Below are 24,322 nucleotides of genomic sequence, written 5' to 3' on the forward strand. Positions count from 1 at the left end.
ATTTAATTTGGGCGATATTTGGTTTATACGTGATCATAATTTTTAATGAAATGTCCAACTCATAATTTCTATAAAACTTGCAATCCAATTCTATAGAATATCCAAACATATCCTAAATAATTATTATAAACAAATATACATGTAGAGACTCAAAACATTGTTTGCATTTTTTATTTAAAATATAGACACCAGCAAAATTCTATATCCTATAGTCTTTTATTGATTCAAATGCAAGTTGCTTCACTTTGAGTTTGAATCTCCTACAATTTTGTTTCTATATTGCTTGTGATTACAACAACAATGATCGGCTCTGGAGAATGGACGTGCTAAAATAAAAATAATGTGCTGCTCTAATTTTTTCCTCCAAAGTCCAAAGAGAGCAAAATTAGGTACAAGTCTGATTTACAGCTTCTATTCATAATAATAAAACTATTCATATAATTTTTATAGAAAATAAAGATAAATTGTTATCGGAAGAAGTATCTTTTTCTCTTTTAGAAATAATTTTATTCTGCTAAAATATTGAAATTGAATTTATTTGATTTGAATAAGTCATCACATTATTTTTAAACGACGGGTTAACTCCCTACTTAGGGGATAACCCTCACCAATTTGTCCTACTAAACGCAGCCTAGGTGGCTAAGTTCCAAGAATGGTCCGGTCCACTAGTCCATCACGGTCCGGTCCATAAAATGAACCCTATTCGGTCGGCTCTTCCTCCACTCAAATGACTTCAAATTCCCCAGACCGGCCCGGCCTATAAAATAAACCCGAGTCGGTTGGTTTTAGAACACTTAGGCGGTTAAAATAATACATCGCTCTCAAGGATCTCACTAGACTACCCACCCCACCGTCCCTCCCCACTCCCTCCCCGTGCGACGCTCGTGACGCCAACGCGGCTGCGGGTGGCCAGTCGTATTCAGCTACGTGTCCCCTTCGTTTGGGTAACGAAACCCGCCCTCGCACGAGAAAGAGCCGTAAAGTAATTCGTTCCTCTTAAATTTCTCACCATCCGCCGGAATCTCTCCCTCCGCTGCCTTCCGAACGATCCCAATTCCAATTTCAATTCCAAAATACTTCAATCTGAATTATGATTTACTATCGCAATCGGGAGATTTTAGGGTTTTGATCTTATTCTCTTTGCGGTTTTCCTTCTGCTCTTCGTTTGGCAAAACGGGGATTCTTTGTTTTTGTGGTAAGTTTTGTCTATATGGCCAGATTCCAAGTATCTGATATTGTTCCTTGAAAAAAAAAGATTACACTTTGGAACGGTTTTAGCGAAGTGCGAACAGATTCTTTGTATTAATTTATGACTTCTTTTCTGATCAAAATCTTGTATGTTGAGTCTCTCTCTAATCTAAATCGAACTCTCTGGTCCTTTTTTTTGTTTGGAAAAAAATGCTACTTTGGAGTCGTTTCAGGGATGGTTGTTTCCATTGCATTGAAGCATATGTTTTCTTATTCTTTTATTTTTTTTAATGATAACTTGAAATGCAGTTGTTTTTCGAACTATTTTCTATATCATTAGCATCGAAATAGCAGAAATTTGTTACAGGAATTTGATTTTCTTGGCCCTATAAGTATGTTGAGATAGTTTTCTTAATTTAATCTAGTTTCGGCGCAATTTTTGGAATATTCGAATCGATTTAAGTTGGTATTCATCAATACTTTTGACCATCTTGATGATTGTTGTACTAAAGAGATAGGATTTTTTTTTTTTTTTGAAGGGAATGAATTGGAAGCATCAATTGTAGGTGTTGATGTTGTTTATGTATAGATGATGCACGGGAATTTCGCTGACTGAAGACAGGGATGAAAATCTATGCTCTTCTGACATCTGCTGGCATCAACATAGGGCTGTGCGCACTGTTCTTGTCACTATATTCTGTCCTGAGGAAGCAGCCTGGGAATGTTAGTGTGTACTTTGGAAGGAGGCTTGCTCAAGAGCACGGCCGGTACCGGGACTCGTTTAGTTTGGAGAGATTTGTGCCCTCTCCCAGCTGGATAGTGAAGGCTTGCCAATATACAGAAGAGGAGATCCTGTCCATTGCTGGGTTGGATGCTGTTGTATTTCTTAGACTAGTTGTTTTCAGGTGATTGGGAATCATATACTCTTCTAGTTCCTCTCTTATGGTTTCTTTGTTTCTGTACCGTTTCTTCTTTTTGCATTTCCTTTTTTTCTGTATCTCTCTTTGGATGACTGAAAACAAACTGTTCAAGAATCGTAAATGCAACATTTGACCATTTTTTTCTGTATCTCTCTTTGGATGACTGAAAACAAACTGTTCAAGAATCGTAAATGCAACATTTGACCTTGACTAGCAAGCTGACTATGGTCCAGCAGTCTTCCATGTGGAGGAGATTCCAGTTTCAACCTTGGGTGGTGTTCTCCCATGTGGTTGACCAGTTTGATATGCACATCATTTCCTTAAATGATTAATGGTTGCTGCACCATTATTTTCATATAAATATGCTTTAATTTGTTCTTTTCTTCTTTAGCACTTCCTGGGGCCATGTTTTGTCTTGATAATGTCTTGTTTAATCTAGAATTTTTTTTAATGATTTTGTGGGTAACAGCGAACAGTACTGAGAAACTCACTAACTGCAGAGTGATACTACATCTCAGCTATCTAATGTTCATTATTGGGAAAATGCTGAAGGATAAGGAAAATGAAATAAATGATGATTTATTTCAGTAAAGGCTCATGATATTTTGATGGGAAACTAATTCTAAGTTGTGTTTCTGTAAATACAATCTCTTTCCAATTTCCGATCCACAGGAGAGAACTAGCTATTCTATGTACTTTGAGAAAATAAAATCTCTTGAATTGTTACATTGTATCAGACTATAGGCGTATTTCTGGAGATAGCCACAATTAGGCCTTGAGTTGAATGTGTCAGTTTGCTTGATGGTGGTCTTATGACTTGAGGTATGCAACGGGTAGAAGTGAGACATCTTATGGTGGGGGGTTTATTTCCTATTTCAAGATCAGTCAATGCAGTCACACTTAGCATTGCGAGGAGAAAAAAGTTGGAAGAACATAAAGTTGGAGTTGCTATAGATTTGGGTTCACTAGCAGGAGAAAATTTTCAAAGCCTAATCAATGATTAATTTATCGAAGCTAAACTTTATGGCTTATTGCAGGATGAGAGATCTAAAAGAGATTTTGAAGGGGCCTGTATAGATTAGAGTGCCACTTGAAGAACATGGCTTTGGAGTTTTACTTCAGTGAGACTTTTAGTGCTATCTGAATCTCTAGCATCATGCTTTTTTAATTTGTCAATCTCAATGTGGAATTTAATAGGGAGGTTGTGTGGATCGCTGCAAATAATGGAAATGTGATTTTGTTTCTTTATATGTTAACAAAAGATTGAGGGTTAGGCATAAAATTTTTGTACATTTTTGTTGCATCATATTGGATCCAGTAGGTCCACCCTTTAGATATGTTATATAACTTGTGTTTTAAAATAAAAGTGCCTTATATCTCCTTCAGTTTCAGTAGGTGTACTATCCTGACCATAATTAACACTTCCAGCCCCTTCATGTGGATCTACATTTGTTGGAAGGCATACAATAGTTTCATTATTTTTACCACTCATGGTCAAAGGAAAATGTATGATTGGGTTGTGACATCTTATTAAGTAGGTTATATGTTTCTGTTATAAGGTATGAGATTTTTCTTTAGGTAAGTTGCTGTGGAAGAAAGTGAAGAAGCATTGCAAATAAATAGCTGAGTGTTTTGGACTAAAGCTTCCTGGTTAATGCTATGCGTTTTTATTTTGATTTTAATCAGTTCAGCTGCCAACCTTATAGCCATAACCATCAAGACTTTGCCGATAATTTTAGGGTTGGCTTAGTTTTTTTCCCCTGCCAGTCATTTCTTTTTTGGGGTTACTTTATTCACATGTTTTCTTTTTGTAGATACTTCTGTATCTTGTAACCTTGTGACACAAATCTGATATGCTCAGCTTTCTGGAGCTTCCTTATATCTTTGTTAGACATCCTCATGCCTTTTATTTGGTGCTTCACCATTTTGTCCTCATATAACTTTTATACTTATCCATTATCCTAGTATTCCCTTGTCTCACCTATCCTTTCCCTTTACAGCACATTTGCTCCAATATTCTCATCTCTTTCATGCACTCTTTTGTGATTCTTAATATTCTAAACCATAAACCATTAAGGGCATTTTGCTGTTTACAAAGTTTTGTCTTGATTATATAACACAGAAAAGACACCTTTAAACTTCATTTACTTGTTGCTAGTTTTAAAAATGGCCACACCGAGTAATTTTTCATCAATATTGAGTGGGTCTTATATCAGCTTCTTTGTTCGAATTGCATTAGATCTCACTCTGTTTTGCTTCTATTGATTTTTAGGTCCCTTGCACAGTCTTGAGTCTTTCCTTAATACCAATTTTACTTTAATTTTGATTTTATTGCTATAGCCACCAGGTGTACAGTATTCATTACTCCTTGTCCAGCCACTACTGCTAGTCATCTCTGTGCCTCTAGCTTGTTGTTGCTATCACTAATTATTGTTGTTTTAAACTTGTTTATTGCTGCCATTAGTGTGTCAAAAATAATGCCTTTATTACTTTCTTTGTCCCTTCTTACCAATGTAAGACACGGGTAAAGGTTGAAAGATCAGCATTTGTATGAGCAACAAATGACAGAAATGCATGGGCAAGGAACAACAAAGAACTATTAAGCAGGGTTGTAACTTGGGAGGGCCAATCCTAGCCCAATCAAACTTTAGACAGGCTTGGGTGGGTTTAGCAGCAAGTAAGGCTGAGGTTGGATTGGCAATGTCCAACCCAACCAAATTTGAGTTGAGCTCAAGCTGAGGTCTCAGGCAACGTTACCCAACTTGAACTTGAGAATAAAAAATGCATGTTTTGTTTATAGTTGATGAAATGGAACTTTGCGATTACAGAATACTAAGCCCTCTCCACTTGTCTTATATCTTTTGATGTCCCACCCCTTCAATTTGTCTCCAGCCTCCATCCAGCCCTCCACACTCCTCCTAACTTTGCCGTTGAGCGTTTACTTGTCCTTAGCTTTGGCAAGCTCCATCTCTGTATTCAGCATCTTTATCCACCATGGTCAACCTCTGCTCAATGCTGACTTGGTGGCCTTGATTGCTTATCATGCTTGACTTAGCCGGTCCCTAGTCTCCTCCTCCAAGGGAGGTCTTCCCAGCATTTGTCATCTCTCCCTCTCTCTATCTCTATCCTTGTCTTCTCTCTCTTGTCTCCTTCTCCCTCTAACCTTTTAAGGTTGTTTGACTTAAGAGTCAATATTAAGGTTTACTTGCAACCATCAATGACCAAAATTAAGGTTTACTTGCACCGCCTTAATGAACCCAACCACAGCTAACCTCTACTCCTCCCATCCTGGGATTCTCTATTCTCTCTCTCTCTAACTTGCTCTAGATTTTTTTTCTGTTCTCTTTATTCTAGGGTTTTTTGGTGTCTTGCTTTCCATTATTATTGTGAATGCTATTGATGGTCATCTTCCTTGCCACTAGTCAACCCAAATTGACTCGATCCACCTTAACTTGTAATAACCCAATTATGAACCTAAGCTTATAATATTGAGCTCTTGTTGGGCTCCGATTTATGGGCATCAGGTTCTTAGGTAAGGCTAGTTAGGTTTTAGGTTGACGGTATTTTATACTAGGTTGTTTGGGTTGGCTTCTAACCCAACTGGACTTGCCCGAGTGGCACCCCTACTCTTAGGTTAGGTTTATGCTTGGGCCTATCAAATTGACGTCCCAATTTGTGCTTGCACGAGTTAAATGTGTATTTTGTGCTTATGCTAGGGACTTTCTCATACTTGGACCAGATCTGGGCGGTGCAAACTAAGCTTGGTTTATTTCCAGAGCAAGTTAAAGGAGGTGAGGTGAGAGATATGGAAAATTAGGAAGTCTATATTTGTCTTATTAGCAAATATTAATGAGTTTGGAAGGGGATGGGCCCATGCATTGAGAAATTTCAATTGGCAAAGTTCGCAGTTTAAACTCATAAGATTATATTCTTGCTAGTAATTCATAATATCTCATATTAGTGTTTCCATTGTCCTAGCCTCAACCTTTATTTGTTTATACGTCATGTTATTTTGATTAGATGTTATCAAATATGTACTAGCCTTTTTTTAGCTTTTATATCATGTTCTTGGTTTGAACTAGCAATTATTGTTATTTCATGTTTTCCTATCATAATTCATATGTAGGTGTCATAGTTCCAGTTTTTTTTTTTATATATATAATATTTATGCCTGCCTATTAACTCACTCTTGGTATAAATGTTACTCCACAGTATCCGTATATTTTCCATTGCTGCTGTTGTGTGTGTATTTGGAATACTCCCGTTGAATTATTTTGGACAAGATATGCAGCATCATGCACACATTCCCTCGGAATCTTTAGATGCATTTACCATTGGAAATGTGAAGATGAGATCACAGTGGTAAGTTAAAAACTTTTTACGTTGGTTGCTAAAGTACAGATCTTCAAGACCAGTCATTCTTGATTCATCAAGTCATAGGGTATAATGGATGCTTCGTATTTATCTTGCACAAGTGACATGCAGCATTAGTAATTTAGCATTTTGTGTTGCCAATATTTCTATTAAAGTATGTACAATGAAATATGTGCACATCATTTAAATGTGAGTTTTGTTTCTTTTTAAGATGTGCTGAAAAATTCTATTTCAGATTACAATCAGCAGACGTGTTTCAGTTTCTTGCAAACTTGCACTTAGCTATGCATGATTTCATTTGTTTTTACCAAGGTACATCGTCTCGGTACCAGGCCCCGTACTAGTGCCATCCTGTTACTGTGTCAGTATGCTCGGTACGGGGGCTAGTTCAGCGTACCAAGTGTCGGTACGCCCTCTGTACGGCGTACTGATACTGAATTGGTATGGCATGGTACGATATGCCCCGTACTGTCCGATTTAGTACGGTATGGCATACCTCGGTTTTACCAACCGATTAGACAACAACTTAAAAGCTTTACATTTGAAAGAAAAGAGATTGTTTGAATAGTTTGTATTTGTTATTACATTAATCAAGTAGGTGTTGGATGGCCTGCAGCTAAAAATAAAATTTGGTTTCAATGTGTATATCTGAACAAAATGTGAAAGAAGTTTTTTATTTTTTTTTGGCTCTTGTCTTTCACAATTTTTTCCAGTCTCTGCCTTGTCCTTGTGTCCTTTTATTGCTGAGTGTTATGTTTCTGTTGATCTTTCTGATTCTTGAATATGGATTGAAAGCATTAAATATATAGTATATGTAGAACGTCTTGTAATATAGTTAACGCCCTAGATCTCAGTGCCCTGCTAATTAATGGTCCTTGAGAGTTGAAGGGATTCACAGATGTGCATGTTAATCAGGCTGGGTTTTTCACACTATTAGGTTGACTACCTGCTAATTATACTATGCTAGAAGGTCAGCCATGCTATTTGCACAGCTTATTATCTCCTATATCTTGGATTACTTAAAACAAAATATCATGACTTGTGACATGATTAACTGCAAAAAAGATGATGCAGATAATTAGTAAGCGATGAAATGCAAACATTCTTTAGAGATGTTATGTTGGTTTCAAATCCTGGTATAGATGTGCCATTATTTTTTATGCTATAATTTAGGAGATATTTGTGTGTGTGTGTGTGTGTGTATATATATATATATTCATTCCTGTTGACAAAAAAGGAACATGGTGGAATGATAATGAATGTGAACTAGTTATTTTTCATCTCAGTTTTGGAGTTCATATTTACATGTACTACTAACAGAGGCTTCTGTGACAAATTGCAGGCTTTGGGTCCACTGCCTTGCATTATATATTGTATCTTTTTCAGCTTGCGTGCTTCTTTACTATGTAAGAACTTGCTTCCTGTTACCCAAATTCTTCAAAGTCTGCACTTGCTTTCTAAAATTGAAGTTCTTTAGCAAGTTACATGGTATCTCTAACAATGATTTCTGCATGACTTAGGAATATAAGAGTATTGCTGGAATGAGGCTGGTCTATTTTACTCGATCACCTCCCAATCCCAGTCATTTTACAGTTCTTGTTCGTGGTATCCCAAAGTCAACTGAAGAACCATTCACTGTTGCTGTCAAGAATTTCTTCACAAAGTATCATGGATCAAGTTATTTATCACACCAAATGGTATATCGGGTTGGGAAAATTCAAAAAATTATGGTGCGCAACAGTTCACATCTAGTGGTTAATTATTTTACATAAAGTGTCATAAGTTTTTTCGTTGCTGGATGATTTGGTTTTCTTTTTGAGTATGTATGGAGTTCAATATTTCTTTTGTTGATATGTAGGAAGATTTCACACTGAAGATTAGTTGTTGAGATATGTTAGTGTTTGATCCTATATGAAGACCTTTTGTAGTACTTCTTTTCATGGTTTGCTGCAAAGGACGGTACTGCTCAGTATGGGGCATACCATATTGTACTGGTAGGGTACCGAAACATAGCACATCCCCCTGTACTACATACTGAGGTGGGTACCGTACTGACACTCGGTATGGGTATTACTAGTGGGGTATTAGTATAGGTCCGGTGCTAAGACTGCAAACCATGTTTATTTTTTTTAAAAAGAAATTAATATGATTTGCTCTCTATTAGTAATATGTGGTGAAATTTCATGGACAGAAGTTCAGAATCATTCTTACCAAGCTTATTTTGCTCTTCTGTATGCTGCATGGTCGTGGTTTTAGTGGTATGTCAAATAAGAAATTTAGAATTGGATGGATTCTTATGCATTCTTTCAGTAAATTTTAACTTTCCTGAGAGTCATATCTATAAGTGTTTGTTGCCTGGTCTTTAAAAGCTGAACCAGTCTCAGACGAAAGGTTTCATAGTAAAGATATGTGCAGACTCTTGGTCGAAGAGCATGAAGAGGGGATTCATTATCTTTTCCGTGATTCCATGTTTTGCTTTACCGCCTGATGGCTTTTAGCGTTTAACTTGATACAGTTAGAAGAACATGGGTATGGAGAATTTGAAATTTTGTCACTCAATGAAGTTAATGAATCTTCTGTCCTAAAATCTCTCTTACATAGTTAAGTCTCAGTTGATTTAGGTGCTTCTTCCTGTACTTTGGGGACATAATGCTGGAAATTTTCTTAAAGAGATTAGCCTTGTCATATCAAACTTGCTTTTAGTAAATCTTTAGCATAGCCATAACCATCAATCCTTGTTCCAACTATTTAACTTGACACCTTCCACATAGGTCAACATAATGTCTTCTGATGTGCTTTTAACAGTTGTAATTGTCATGGAAAAAAATTAGGATCTTTGATAGGAAGGAAATGATGGTTCTAGAATATTTAATTAGGTGAAATCAAAAACTTTAGAGTTGTTTGAGTTAGAAGACTTTTGATTGTGAATATAAGGGTAGAGTTTGACACTTGCTTTTGGGAACAGCAAATAACTTGCAACAGTTTTGATAGATGCTTCTGTAGGGCACAGCAAATAACTTGCAACAAGATATAACAGTTTTATCAATATTCTGTTTGAGAATGAACTAAATCCATTATAGAAGAATTAATTTTACTTTGTTTAATCTAATGTTGCACCTAGACATAACTTTGCTAGCAAACTGAATTTAGCACAAAGTACATGTGATATAGATTGTTTGACTTTTATCCCTCGACTTTTTGATTCCACACTCTTTTTTTGTGCTCATATTAGGTGTACGGAGGTGTGTGCATCATTTATTCATGTATTTAGCTGATTACTAGAATTCCACTATGCAATATTTATTTAGACTTGAATATTATGAGGAATGATAGGAACTATAATTTTTCATCCGCACAGTTTTAGATTTATGAGCATCGACAATCCAGAAGACAGTTAAGCTGAGGTTAGGGGATGTTTGGTCGACAAGTTTGACTGAAACAATTTTTTTGTTTTTTTAAAAATAAATTGAGTTTTACAAAAGTGATTGTTTGGTTGCTTTCCATAAAAATCGTTTTGCCAAAACTGGAAAAATAATAAAACCTGAAAAATGACTTTATGAAAAACAGGTTTCCTTTATTTCATAAAACCCATTAGAACCATTTTCTATGGTTCTATGTTTTAGAAAAATGCACAGACAGCCAAACAGCTTTGCAGTGCTGCTGAAAAACAAATATGCAAAAATCTAGTCAAATTTTTAAATATTTGCATGTTCTTTTGATATGGCACTAGACAATATCGGTATCTGATGTGGATGGATGCAACTTTCAAGGATGTATTTTGATCTTTTTTTGTGGTTAACACACTAGAGTATTCTTTTTTCTTTAGAAATTCTGTACCATCTTGCAGGGTGCACTGTGGATCCTTTTCAAAGGAAGACTATCATGTATCAAACTAGCTTTAGGTTTTTGGGTTGTATTTTATGAGTACAGACTTTTGCACCGAAATATGTTTTGCTTACTATTTTCTTTTTCTTGGACTGGATTTTTTCTAGCATCAAATATGATACAAATTTGTGAATAACTAAATTAAGAATCAATTAATATCATTGCATGGATGCATGCAATACATCTGACTCTATCTCTGTCAATGATGATTGATTCTGTAATTTGCAGACAAATGCAGAGAAGGTTTACAAAAAGTTTGTACACTTGAAAGATACTGATTTTGACCAGAGACATCGACCTCATATATATAGATGCAGACTTTGTGGGGGAACGTCGAATACTTTCCAGTTATATCGTAATGAATCTGATCTCAGTGTGAAGAAAACTGATCTTGGCCATTCACATTCTAATACAGAAGAGAAGGTTATACTTACATTATGAGCTGGAATTTCTTTGCTCTCTTGATGCATAAATATATTTTGTGTGTTATATAGTATGACTGGTTGCTTTTTCTCATGTATCTGCTGTATGAAATCATGTTCTGTAGACTTCTATTTGCGTAATCTGTTCTCTTCATCAACCTTTGCTGTAGTGGCAAAAGACTTAGAAATTTGTGACTAATGGAAGTTAGGTATTGCAATATTAAAAGAAAAAACCTGTGAGTGATTGACACATGATATGGTATTGTGATAACTTGCTTGAAGGACAAAGATAGTAGTTATAGTGGTGATAACATGCTTGAAGAACAAAGATAGTAGTTATTGTGGTGATAACATGCTTGAAGAACAAAGATAGTCCTGGGATTTGGAGCAGTAAGAATGTTTGAAAGAAGCACATGCTTTCTAAGAGAATTTGGATGAAGTTCTGAGAAAGATATTAGGAAAATGAAGGAGGATTTTATTGTAGGTAGGTACAAATTTGAGACAAATCTTTGAGTTATTATATAGATGCCAGAAGTTTTGGTCTCATTGCTGCTTTCTTTTCATATATATAGCATTGGTTTATTACTTATTTTGTTAAGTTTCCTTGCCTTTCAAGCATGGTATGCTGAATTGGCCCATACCGGACTGGTATGGTACGGTGGTGGAAAACGGTGGTGAAAAATGGTTTCGACTTCTTTGGGGCCGGAACCGAGCGGTACAGAGGTGTACCGATGCGAAGCGGACTGGTTTCCACCGGTACGCTATTGGTACCGGGCTTGTATCGATGCGAACAGGACCAGTTCTCATTGGTACATGCGCCCGCGCGTGAGGAACCACGTCTGCTTGCCCGCGTGCATGGGGAACCTATTTAGGACCTACGTAGACTTCCATGCCGAGGCGCCGGACCAAGTGAGGCTCCTGCGTCGCAAGGACCCATGGACCAGATTGCTGGCCCAGGTGCCAGATTTGGGCAGCTGATGCAATTGGAGGGTGGCCAACCCTTGGCTGACTCGCAAGAATAGTGGCGGAGAGGGCCGCGATCGGGCTATGCACAGCGCCTAGGTGCAATAGTAGGGGCGCCAGTAGCAGCGTGTGGGACCAGCCTCTGCGCGCCCGTCCAGCCGCCCGCGCACACGCTCGCGTACTTGTCCAGGCCACGGGTTAGCGACCAACGCATCCGCACTAGCAGGCCTGGCCTGCCTGGGCCGCACGCAGCAAGCACTCGAGCGCAGCCCCAAGCCGCGTGCGAGGGCAGCATGCAATACCTGCGCAAGCGCTCATCCGTGCGCCTATGAGAGCCAAGCCAGGTAGCAGAAGACCCGTGCGCATGGAATCCACCAAGCATCTGCACGCGCCAGCACAACGAGGACCCACGCGTGCTGGACTTGACCCAACGTCCATGCGCGCGAACTAGTCATCACAGCAAGGGCCCGCGCACTGGACTCGTCCTAGCATCCATGTGCACGTGTCGGTCAGCACTATAGAGGGCCGAGCGCATTGGATTTATGCCCTTGTTTGCGTGTGTCGACCAGCCGGGTTGTAACATGCACGAGGGACTTGCCACACCAGTCCATGCACAGGCCACTTCAATAGATTTCACTAGTAGCCCATGCACATTAGACCACTTCAATGCCCACGTGCGCAACCACCTCAGTAGAATCAGCAGATCGTGCACAGGTCAGCGCACGAGCCAGGCCAAAGTGGACCACATCAGCGAAAGGATAGAACTAATTCTATCCAACCAGCCGAGGTTTGAACCATTCAAATCACAGCCAAGGGTGCACAACAAACTTTCGAAATTCAAATCTGGGCGCCCTCAGCCACGCTGGTTGGATGCGCCAGCTACAACACAATCCAACAGAATTTAGGTGGCAGTTCAGATCTAGCCTTATCCTAGGCGGCCAGCCATCCTTATCCCACCCAGCTCTGTAGCCTATAAATAGCTTTGAGGGGCTGCAGTGCTAAGTATTTTCAGAGAAGAGTTCAGAGTTGTGTGAGTGTCCTCTTGTGAGGGTCGGTCCTAGGCAGGGTACGCCGTACCGACGTACCGGTGGGCGTTGGTATTGGTCCGGACTGGTACAGAATCGGTACCACTAGTTCAACTTGGTTCACGCATCTAAAAGCTCTCCAAAAAAATTTGGAACCGGTACGGGCCGGTACTGGGCCAATACCGACCGGTACGGGCCGGTACGGGCTAGTACCGATTTTTAACACCGAACCAGATCGGTCAGAGCCGGTACCGGTTCGGTACAGGCTGAGCCGGCCGGTACAGGCCGGTTCAGCATTTCTTGGCCCTAGGGCTTAGGCTAGGAGGAACTACATCAGGTTCTCGCTAGATTAGGTTAGCAAGGGGATCATTCTCTTCTTGCTAGATTGGGCTATTAGGGATTTCCTACAAACCCTTAGTAGATTGGGCTAGTGCGGATGCCTTGTTATGCCCCACTAGATTTACATTTCAGCATTTGTCCTTTGTTTATCTTCATTTGAGTTTGAATCAAGAGCCATTTTGCTTCCATAATTCATCCGTCTGAGTGCATGATTCGGGGGGGGGGGGGGCGATGTTGTGGGGCTCGGGGATCGTGAGCCCTCATTAAACCCGCGCGGGTGCATGCCCACATGTTGGGCAGCAGACCGGTTCGGCACCGGTACGAACCGGTCTGGTAGGCCACTGGTATACTTACCGGTACCGGTTTGGCAGACCTTGTTTTCAAATGGCTTGTTTCTGGATATAGATGGAATATGAATATCTATTTTCCTGAAGGACATCTAAATCATCGTCTATTTTAGCATTATGAAGCTGTTTTGTCATTGGGATTGCGTATTCAAGATAATCTATGAGCAGACGGGATTTTGATGCTAGATGAATTGCATGGAAGAGAGGGATTGGGGAAGCTTTGATTCCCTTGTACTTACTTTTTTGGGATAAAATAAATCACCTTTTTAGTAGATCACATTATCCTGGAAAATTCAGGATTGTGAAGGATTGGAGGCCAGAAAAACCCTCCAAATTCTCCCCAGCATGTCCTTTCTCACCAGAAACTTTCATCTGGTGATAAGGTAAATGTGGCCTTGCACTTTCAGTATCCAACCAGACCTTAGGATTCGGTATAGCATGATTAACATATATAATCAGTGCTTATTGACTTTTTGCCCTTTAATATATATCTTCATGAGTTAATATATTCAGGCTGCTGTCCAAAGTGAGATGGAAATTCCTGTAAAAGTTTCTTGTTCTTTTTCTAGCAAGTTCAACTTCTTATAGTCCGCCAACAAAAAAGCACAAAATCAGTTTTTTTTTTTTTGGCGAGATAATGTGTATAGGAATGGAGTAACTTAAATAGGTTGAAGCTTCAAAATCTTAAGATGTCACATTTGAAGAAAAGCATTTTCTTGGATCAGACAGCACGCAGTTTATGTATCTCCACACGAACATTTACATGTATGCACATGTAATTAGACTATTACTTAATGGAAAACACTGGGTTTTGCTTTTGTTTGCACAGATTAACTCAGATGAGGTTATTACACGTGATATTTTAATTGGAAAAAATACTGCAATTGCATGTTATTGTTTTTTGAATCTTCGGTGCAGGAATGTGCTGCTGCTTTTGTTTTTTTCAGAACTCGGTATGCTGCAAGTGTTGCTTCACAAGTTCTTCAAGCATCAAATCCGATGTTGTGGGTCACTGATTTGGCTCCAGATCCACATGATGTGTATTGGTCAAATCTTTGGCTACCATATAGACAGCTTTGGATTCGTCGGATTGGAACTCTTCTGGCTAGCATTGTTTTTATGTTTTTGTTTCTAGTCCCAGTCACATTTGTGCAAGGATTATCTCAACTAGATCAATTGCAGCAGAAGTTCCCTTTTTTAAAAGGTATATTGAAGAAGTAAGTATCATATCATTTTTCTATTTTTATGAGTATGCAATCTTCGTACGGCTCTGGTTCTTAATATTTGAGTTCTAGCAGCCGGTGCCTATCATGTGACTGAATAGTAAACGAACTTTATATGGAAAGGCTTCCTGTGTCCTTTGAATTTAATTAAAAATCAAGTAGCTTAATCTTTTCTTCTGTTATACATTGCCTTTTTAGGCTGTGAATATAATCAACCAAGCCAAGTATTTCAATAGTCATAAATGTTCTGAAGTTGAAAAATCATGCAGGCTTGTCCTCTCCAGACATTTAATGAGTGCATTGTTCCCTCTTATCAGAATATCTCATAGACTAAATTAACGCAAGTACCACAAGTTGTATACTCAACTGCATTTGTCAACACTTCAGAGCTTGGAGGCATTTGATGCATATTGTTGGGAAAATGAAACTATTTTTAATTCACGACAACAATTTGCTAGGATCCAATAACTGCAGCTACAGCTAAAAAATCTTGGAAAGTAAGACATGAGGGATAACTACCTATGTCAAACATTTTCTAATATTTATAAAATGAGCACTATTTGAATAAAGTACTTCAAATTTTCATGTATGGAAAATGGTATGACCATATTCTCTGTTGGTATAGAAAAAGGATGGTATCTAACATTATATTGTGATGAAAGAAACTTATTGGTAATTCATACTCCTTTTTGATCCTTCAAATCAAAATTTAGTGAGTAAATCAACATGTTTATCAGGAGGTGGTGAAAATGTAACTCTTCTTTCTCCAATCTTCTGTTTGTTTTTCCTTAATGATGTCTTTCTTTATCTTGATTTATATATAATGGAATTCTTTTTTCATTTATATGCTGTTGTGTTTGATCTTCACAATCAAGAAAGTGCTACAAGTTTATCTTAAAATATTGTAGGACAAGTTATCCATCATGACTGTCAAGGAAAATTAATCCATAATCCATATGTCATGTATATGAATTTTGATTTTCTTGATGTAGCCATAACACTGAGAAGGCTCCTTATTCCAAATATGCAAGGTGGGTTTTATTAGCTTTTCTTCACCTCTTGTCCCTACTAAGAGATATGCTATTTTAATGCAAGCTTGTTTCTTTTGTTCTTTCCCCATTTCTTTTTTAATATTATGTCCGCTACTTTCCATTAACACTTTCCTATGTTCATATAAACTGTAGATAACTTAAGGAGTTATTAAGGAAGCACAACTTATATCATTTTATCTAGTTGCTGAATGATTTGTCTTTATGCTTCATGAAAACTTGATTCTTGGGGATTGCAATGGATCATTTATGGATTTCACCTCACTCCTTGATTTGGGAAATGATGGACACAAATGTAAAGCTTTATGGCCATTAGAGAGAGGATTGAGTTCCTTGCAAGTTAACTTCAATCATTTTCTGTAAACTTCAGTCCTGTGATAAAGAATGTAGGCGTTATTTATTTAAAAAGGCTTTAAAATTGAGTGGCTTTTAACCCCATTATAGAGAGTTTATGAATGACAATTACTCTATGATAACATGTTAATAATTTCCATTACTTCTCTATATTGTTTTAGAAGACTGTAAGCAGTAGATGAGTGGATAGGGAGCGACTTGGCACCTAGGTCCTAGGTTGGTATGTAGAGGTCAAGGTGGAACAAAACTAATAAACTATAAAAGATAACAAATATAAGGAGAGAACTTAAAAGTAATTGTAATTCAACCAATAACGTATAACATATAAGATGTAGTAGGTCAACAATAACTACCAACATGGCCACACCCAATAGCAATTATTAATTGATTCGATCCTCCCTAAACAGAATGTTAAGGCAGGCATTTAGGTGCAAAGTTGTGAAACTACCCAGGGGAGGCCAAGTGGTGGACCCCCTAGGTGGTCTAGGCTGCTACTTAGTGACGGATGCCTTCCAAGCTTTTATTGTAAATACCTTCAATCATGTGCATAAATAAACATGTGCATATCATATATGTAATCCTTTTTTTCTAATATTGGCATCATGAGACCTATTTTTCATACTTAAAATGTTCGAAGACTAAAATCTGCTAGAAGAGAGTAGCAACAATGTTGTTTCCATTACAACAACCAACAGGTTGTAGAACATAGCCAACACTTAGCAAGAAGCAAGAGAAGGGTAGAAATCAGTAGCGAGTAGGATTCAGGGCCACAACCAACAATCATGAAGGAGGAGGCGAGCTAAACAAGGGCTAGCAAGAAGAACAAAACGGAAAAGTTATATAAAAAGGAAAAAAGAATGGTCAGATGAAGAATGGGTAAGGAGTAGAAGAAAAAGAGAAAGCATAACTAGAAAGAGAAGAACAAGATGAAGATTGATCTAAGGAAGAAGAAGACATAAATTATAGACAAACTTGCCACTAGTGTTGGCCACTGCAAGCATTGTTGCTACTCGAGGCTGCTGGTTGACTTATCGGTAGCTGCTGATAAGCCTACTAGTTGCTACAAGGTTGGTAGTGGCCTGCACTGCCCTCTTTTATTTCCCACATGGGCTTTAAAGAGGAAAAGAAAGAGGGAAAAGAAAACCTTAAAGCAACAGGGCTTAAGCAGGCTTGACCTATGCAACTTGGCCAAATTAAGCACCTAGTGTCCGTTTGACACCTAGGGAACTGCTTTCGGCAACATTGTTTAGACGGTTTTGCCTAGGTTACCAAAGGCAGCCAAATTTCTAAATAGTGCTTCTCTAGAAGGCTATGTTTCTGAAAATAGACATTGGACCTCATAAAAATGTACAATGAGAATTTATATTTTGATTGAATGATCATTGATGTGGATCATGGTGATTATATATCACCGACTTGAGTCAAGCTGAAACCAGATTGGATACGGATTGGATATCAGTATATCCATGTCTATAATTGTTCTATTTGGCGAATATAGATACGGATGATGTTAGTCGGATGCAAAAATTCATATCCATATTTATTTTAATTAGATACGGATATAAATTGGATACTGAGAATATGGATACAAATATGGATATAAGTCGAAAAATTAAACTTTATAACCACAAAATCAAGGATATTACTAAGTGGATGGAAAATCAAGTTAATAGCATGTTAATGTGGTCATCTATTTTTCTTAAGAAGTTTATGAGTGCTATATAAAATTAAACAGGGTTACAAATAGAATTAGATATTTGGATACAGATGGGGTTTTGTCTATATCCGTTTGACGAATATAGATATGAATATGGATATAGATATTGGTCGGATACTCAAATTTCTATCAATATCTGGATAGATTCAGATACGAAAATGGATTTGGTCGGATGTTATCTGGTCCACTTTCATTTTTCTGTCCATGCACAATAACACAACCTTAATCTCCTTAGCAAGATGGTGTCGCAGTTCACAACTTGAGTTGAGAAGGCTCTATAAATAGATTGAGGCATTGAACATATTTTTGTGATTGACTGTCAACCTACCGACATTTCTCCCACAAAGTATGCCGATATTCATGGCTCAGCCGAACAATATTTCTCCCACAAAGTATGCTCATATTCATGGCTTATGCCTTGGGCAGGCTTGAAGCAAAAAATGCCTAATCTTTTTTCTTTTTGCTGCAAATCAACTGCTGCTTTTTCATTTTCATTTTTTATTTTTTACTTTGTCTGTTTAACTAGTGTTTTTACTGTCTTTTTTCTAGAATATCCTTACCATATAGTTTCTCTGGGCAGCAAGCATCTTACAAATGACTTCTCATATTTGCTTCTGCAGGACCTTTGTAAGCCAACTAGTAACAGGATACCTCCCTAGTGTCATTTTACAGTTATTTCTTTATATTGTCCCCCCTACAATGATGCTATTTTCTGCCTTGGAAGGACCTACTTCTCATAGTGGAAGGAAAAATAGTGCATGTTTGAAAGTCTTGTACTTCACCATCTGGAATGTATTCTTTGTCAATGTTTTGTCTGGATCTGTCATCAGTCAGCTGAATGTCATATCTAGTCCAAAGGAAATTCCTACGCAGCTTGCTAAAGCTGTACCAAGGCAGGTAATTGTTATTCTGGATGTTGAAATAACTAAGATATGGAGCCTGACTTATAAAGATACCCCTTATATATTACTACATCATTCTTTATTATCTACTCCTTATTAAGAAAGGAATTTATATCTCTAGTGTTTTCCTCTTTGACTGCATGAGACTTATGATAGATGACTTTGAATTTGATCCTTTTGATGCTCATACTTCTATTCTGTTTATTTTTTTCTGGTGCAGCTATACTTCATGTTGACATGAAAGTTTTTTTTTCCGATTTTCTTGATATTGTATATAGTTATTGATCAAAGACTTATCTGCCTCTTGATGGATGCAGGCCACCTTTTTCATCACTTATGTTCTGACTTCAGGTTGGGCAAGCTTGTCTTCCGAAGTAATGCAACTCTTCTCCCTTGTCTGGAACTTCTTTAAGAAATATGTATTTGGGGGGAAGGATGACCCAGCTTCTGTTCCAACATTTCCTTATCACACTGAGGTGCCAAGAGTTCTCTTGTTCGGACTACTTGGATTCACTTGTTCGGTGCTGGCACCATTAATATTACCTTTCTTGCTGGTGTACTTTTTGCTTGGTTATGCTGTGTATCGCAACCAGGTGAGAGCTTGTGTGCACCATACCTTATGTTAATTGTAGCCATGTAGACGTCTAGAGTGCATAGAATTTTATAATGTGTACAATACTTTTTATTTCCCATACTTGAACTTCCTTTTTTTTGGCTAATGGTATTTGTTTTCTTTTCAATCTATAACCCGTAAAATTATGTTAGTAGTTGTGCTTTTTGTATTTTTTCCTTTTGGGGTTGCAGCAGATTCTTATTTGCAGCACTTGAATGCATAAAGAGATAGATGTTTTCTTTTTCCTGTGTTATTCTAAGATGATCACCTGTTGATCTTCATCAGCTATATGGACATAGATCTTTGATGGAGAATGCCCACAAGTTTGTAACATCACAAGGGGATTCTTTGCTTACAGATCATTGATTTTTCACATATTGTTATCTTTGCGTCTTACATCATCCAACCCTATATTTCCTCTTCCTCATGTTGATAATATGGTATCGTTTTCTCCCCCTCCTTAAGTTCAATTTTTTGTGAGATTATCAACTCCTCTAAATCTTTGTAGCATTTCTTTTTTTACAATTTATAACCTTCAAAGTCCTCCAAGATTCTAATTTCACCATCTTTCAAAGCACAACCTTTTATGATTGACCACCCAAAGGACCCTTGCATTCCACTATTTGATTTTCTTGTGCGAGTGCTTCTCTCATACTATCTTAATGTGTTTAGCCATTTGTTTTGAGAATAGATCATATTCACTCTCAAGTTCCACTTCACCTCTTAGATAATGTTTTTCAGATCGATTACTTCTAGCAAGGTTCATTGAACTGGTATTGAGATCCTGACCAGCCAGCTATCGGTTCGGTACGATATGGGTACGTACTATACTGATCTAATGTGAGTCGAAGTAGGGAGAGGGAGAGGGAGAAGGAAGAGAGTTAGGAGAGAGGGAGAGGGAAGGGGGCCCACGGTGAATGGGGGAGGCAGAGAAAACCCTAACCCTACCTAGGAGAACTAGGGGTGGGGAGAGAAGATGAAGGGGAGAAAGAGGGACGGGGAGAGGGGGGAGAGGGAGAAGAAGAGGGAGGGAGAAAGAGAGAGGTACGCATCGACAATGATCCAGGGCGCCGGAGTCGGCATCGACATCGGCATCAATTGAGGGCGTTGATGTTAACTTCAATCAATTGTGGTGGCATTAATGTTGGGAATTGATGGAGGCTTTGCCGTTGGGTACTAGTGGAGCTTCAAAGCTTCTATTATGGTGGAAGAGGGGAGAGAGAACGTGAGAGAGATAGAAAGGGTGGGGGGCTCGGAAGGTTTTTAAGGATCGAATCATCTCGACTGGCTGAACTGTCCTGGTTCTTGGGCGGTTCAGTTTGGTATGGACCAAATTGTCTGATCCAATGTGGTTCGGCGAACCCTGACTTCTAGATTCTACTTCCAAGTTCTATTTTGATTCTTGCTATTCCTTTTCTTCTGTAATTAGCACTCTCTAAATGTAAGTTTGCACCTTGTTCTTTCATTTTAAGGGGCAAAAATCATTTTTTAATGAACTTGATTTTCTTGTGCAAGTGCTTCTCTCATACTATCTTAATGTGTTTAGCCATTTGTTTTGAGAATAAATCATATTCACTCTCAAGTTCCACTTCACCTCTTGGATAATATTTTTCAGATTGATTACTTCTAACAAGGTTTGTTGAATTGGTATTGAGGTCCGTACCAGCCAGCTGTCGGTTCGGGACAGTACGGGTACGTACTATACTGATCTGATGTGAGTCGAAGTAGGGAGAGGGAGAGGGGGGAGAGGGAGGAGAGGAAGGAAGAGAGTGAGGAGAGAGGGAGGGAGGGAGAGGGAGGGGGCCCACGGTGAACGGGAGAGGGAGAAGGAGAGCGAGGAAGAGAGGGAGAGGGAGAGAAAATCCTAACGCTACCTAGGAGAACTGGGGGTGGGGAGAGAAGATGAAGGGGAGAAAGAGGGACGGGGATAGGGGGAGAGGGAGAAGGAGAGGGAGGGAGAAAGAGAGAGGTAGGCATCGACAACGATAAAGGGTGGCCGGAGTTGGCATCGGCATCAATTGAGGGCGTTGCTGTTAGCTTCGATCGATTATGGTGGCATTAATGTTGGAAATTAATGGAGCCTTCGCTGTTGGATACTAGTGGACCTTCAAAGCTCTTATCATGGTGGAAGAGGGGAGAGGGAGGGAGAGAGAGATAGAAAGGGTGGGGGGGAGCTTGGGAGGTGTTTAAGGTTCGAATCGTCTCGACCGGCCGAACTGTCCCGATTCTTGGGCGGTTCGGTTTGGTATGGACCAAATTGTCTGATCCAATGTGGTTCGACAAACCCTAACTTTTAGATTCCACTTTCAAGTTCTATTTTGATTCTTGCTATTCCTTTTCTTTTGTAATTAGCACTCTCTAAATGTAAGTTTAAACCTTGTTCTTTCATTTTAAGAGAAAAAAATCAATTTTTAATGAACATATACCAAGATGTATATTATTTCTAATATTTTGCCTCAATTATTCTTTTTTTTCCTTTTTTGGTGAATTGGTATTATGCTATCCTATATAATACATCCATGATAATCAGTGTATAAAGTATTCAAAAGCTAAGTGGGGGCCGTAGAAGTAGAAGTCCTGAGGGTAGTCCCTGTATGATTGGCCACATAAGTCTCAACCCAATTTGCCACGTTGTTCACTTCCCTATAAACATGTGTTTCCTCAAAAGAATGTAGGTCGACAATCATTTGCCAGCAATCCTGTACCAGTAGGTGGGAACCACCCTCTAGAGGTGATGAGGCCAATAGCCATTTGATGACTGTCAAAGAATCCCCGCCCAAAAAATTGTGTGAGGCACCCAAAATTTTTATAGCATGTCAAACCTTCCCATGTTGCTTGTAGTTCTACCATTGAAACCGCAATATCAAATACCACTGTGCCTGCAGCTTTAAATAATTCTATGGAGCTCCTGATCAAAAAGCTTGAACCACCATAAGTACCTTTGTTCTGAACACTGCTATCAAAGTTGATCTTGAGGAAATAGAAGGGTGACTCCCAAGAAGAGCAAAACCTGCTACAGAAGAGCCATAAATTTTCTCTGTTGTCAAAGATCCTTCCAGAGCAGTCACTTGGATGAATTCTTGAGCCTGGGTATAGGCCTTCATAATAATCAATCTGGAACTTTGAATCACATTTTGAAATGCATTTGTTTTTGGCCAACCATATGTGATAAGCTATTAACACATAAGGATGCCTTCAGACCTCCATCCACTACTAGAAGAAACCCCTTTAATAGTCTGTAGAAAAATAAGGGAGAGAGAAAGAATAGTAGACGAATTCTGAAGGGAGGTTCGCCTGCATACCTGCATCTCCAATCTACAACCTAGAATAACATGAGAGATGAATTCCTCTATGCCGGGACAGAGATCACAATGGGGTGGTATATGAAGACCACGTTGATGCAAGATGGCACGACAAGGGAGCCATTCCCATGTTGCGTTCCACATGAATAATGCAATCCATGGATGAATGCCAATCCTCCATACCCAATCTGTGCTTCAAGTTGCAGGGGGTCTAGCAGAAAGAGTTTGTATAGGTCTGACGCCTTGACCTTTAGTCCAAAAGATAGGCCCTATCCGAATTTGTCTGTGCTGTCACCACCAGGGATAGCAATGGCAAGGATTCCATTCACCATCTCCTCTGAGAAGAATTGATGGACTATTGGGATATTCTATCTCCTCTTATCAACCATCTTAAGATCCCTCACAAAAAGACAATCAAGTGAGCTAGTATCAACAGGTATAGGATAGCGTGCCATAGGGGTGGTCGATAACCACGGGTCATAAACCACATCAATAGAAGCACCATCATCGATACACCGTTTGAGATTGGACCAAACAATGTGAGCATAGGTGTAGATCTTTTTCCAAACTGGGGAACCACTTCAGATGTTTTTTCAAACAGGGGAACCACTTTGAGGTGGAGAAGTAAGAGCCAAAAGAGACCAAATACCATATTTAACCCTCATGAACGGACACCAAAGACCCTCCTTCAATAGCATAAATCTGGCTGCATGTTTAGCCATCATTGCTTCATTCTTAGCAACTGGAAAGTGAATTCCGAGACCACCATTCTGGGATGGTTGGCAAACGTAGTCCCAAGCGAGTAGATGCACCTTTTTAGACGTATCTGAAGAGCCCCATAAGAAATTCTTGACCATAGCTTCTAGTTTTAGTGAAACACCCTTAGGGTTAATAGAATTAGTCGTCAGATAAATAGAAATAGCAGACAATTATTCTTTGCTTATATTCCTCCTTTTTAAGATCAATTGTTCTCTAGTATCTTTTCCTCGTGATTTTTAATATGTTCCTTTTTACCTCCAATTTGCATTTGATTGCTTACAAGTGCTGTAAAACAGGCCATAGCCCAATTGTTGCACTCATCTAGTTCTCGCTATTTCTTTAAAACATTTAGTGGCATTCTTGTCATTATCATCGAATCACTCTAGTTTTCATTATGTTGCATATCCAATCCTTTCCATAATAGTATGTTTCTAGCTACATGCCCTTTCTGTTGACTTGACTGACTTACATTTTTATCCTTCGCTATTCCAACCATTATACATCTTTTTAGAATGAAATAATGTCTTGAATTTTATGGACATTTCAAAAGGAACATACCAGATTAAAAAAAGAGTGAAATTGTATGCCAACAATAATGTTTTCACAGATAGATTAAGTCAAACTACATTAATTGACAAATAGGATGTGCCATGCCAAAAGACTCGAATTTCCCCAAATTTTGAGATCTGACCATCATAGTCGAGACAAAGTAATATTAAATTCAATATTCCTCAAAAGAAACCATGTGATTGAACATGGCATAAGTAAAATTTATTGTAATTTGTAGCTATTAATAAATATAATCACAAACTTAACCATAGTCTTTATTGTATACAATACAATACCTTCAAATATACAAATAAAATGCAAACTATGCTCCTGGTGTTGCTTCAATAATCACTAGATCAGTTACCAAAAAAATCACTAGATCCAAAAGGCA

General features: G+C 38.5%; 1 protein-coding gene across 1 annotated transcript in view; it reads left to right on the plus strand.

Annotated features, from left to right (window-relative positions):
- The first annotated feature begins 938 nt into the window (after window positions 1–938).
- LOC103713672 (hyperosmolality-gated Ca2+ permeable channel 2.1-like) overlaps window positions 939–24,322 on the plus strand; it is a 30,582-nt gene continuing 7,198 nt past the window's right edge. Inside the window, exons 1-9 of the mRNA XM_008800678.5 lie at window positions 939–1,195; window positions 1,728–2,093; window positions 6,321–6,470; window positions 7,825–7,888; window positions 8,003–8,212; window positions 10,596–10,790; window positions 14,382–14,680; window positions 18,427–18,703; window positions 19,026–19,301. Coding sequence (XP_008798900.2) covers window positions 1,813–2,093; window positions 6,321–6,470; window positions 7,825–7,888; window positions 8,003–8,212; window positions 10,596–10,790; window positions 14,382–14,680; window positions 18,427–18,703; window positions 19,026–19,301 — 1,752 coding nt within the window. The 5' untranslated portion in view covers window positions 939–1,195; window positions 1,728–1,812. The remainder of the gene's footprint in view (window positions 1,196–1,727; window positions 2,094–6,320; window positions 6,471–7,824; window positions 7,889–8,002; window positions 8,213–10,595; window positions 10,791–14,381; window positions 14,681–18,426; window positions 18,704–19,025; window positions 19,302–24,322) is intronic.

This window comes from Phoenix dactylifera, chromosome 1 (assembly GCF_051530095.1).
Source record: "Phoenix dactylifera cultivar Ajwa chromosome 1, Ajwa_hap1_PhDact_Kaust_v1.1, whole genome shotgun sequence".
NCBI lineage: Eukaryota > Viridiplantae > Streptophyta > Magnoliopsida > Arecales > Arecaceae > Phoenix > Phoenix dactylifera.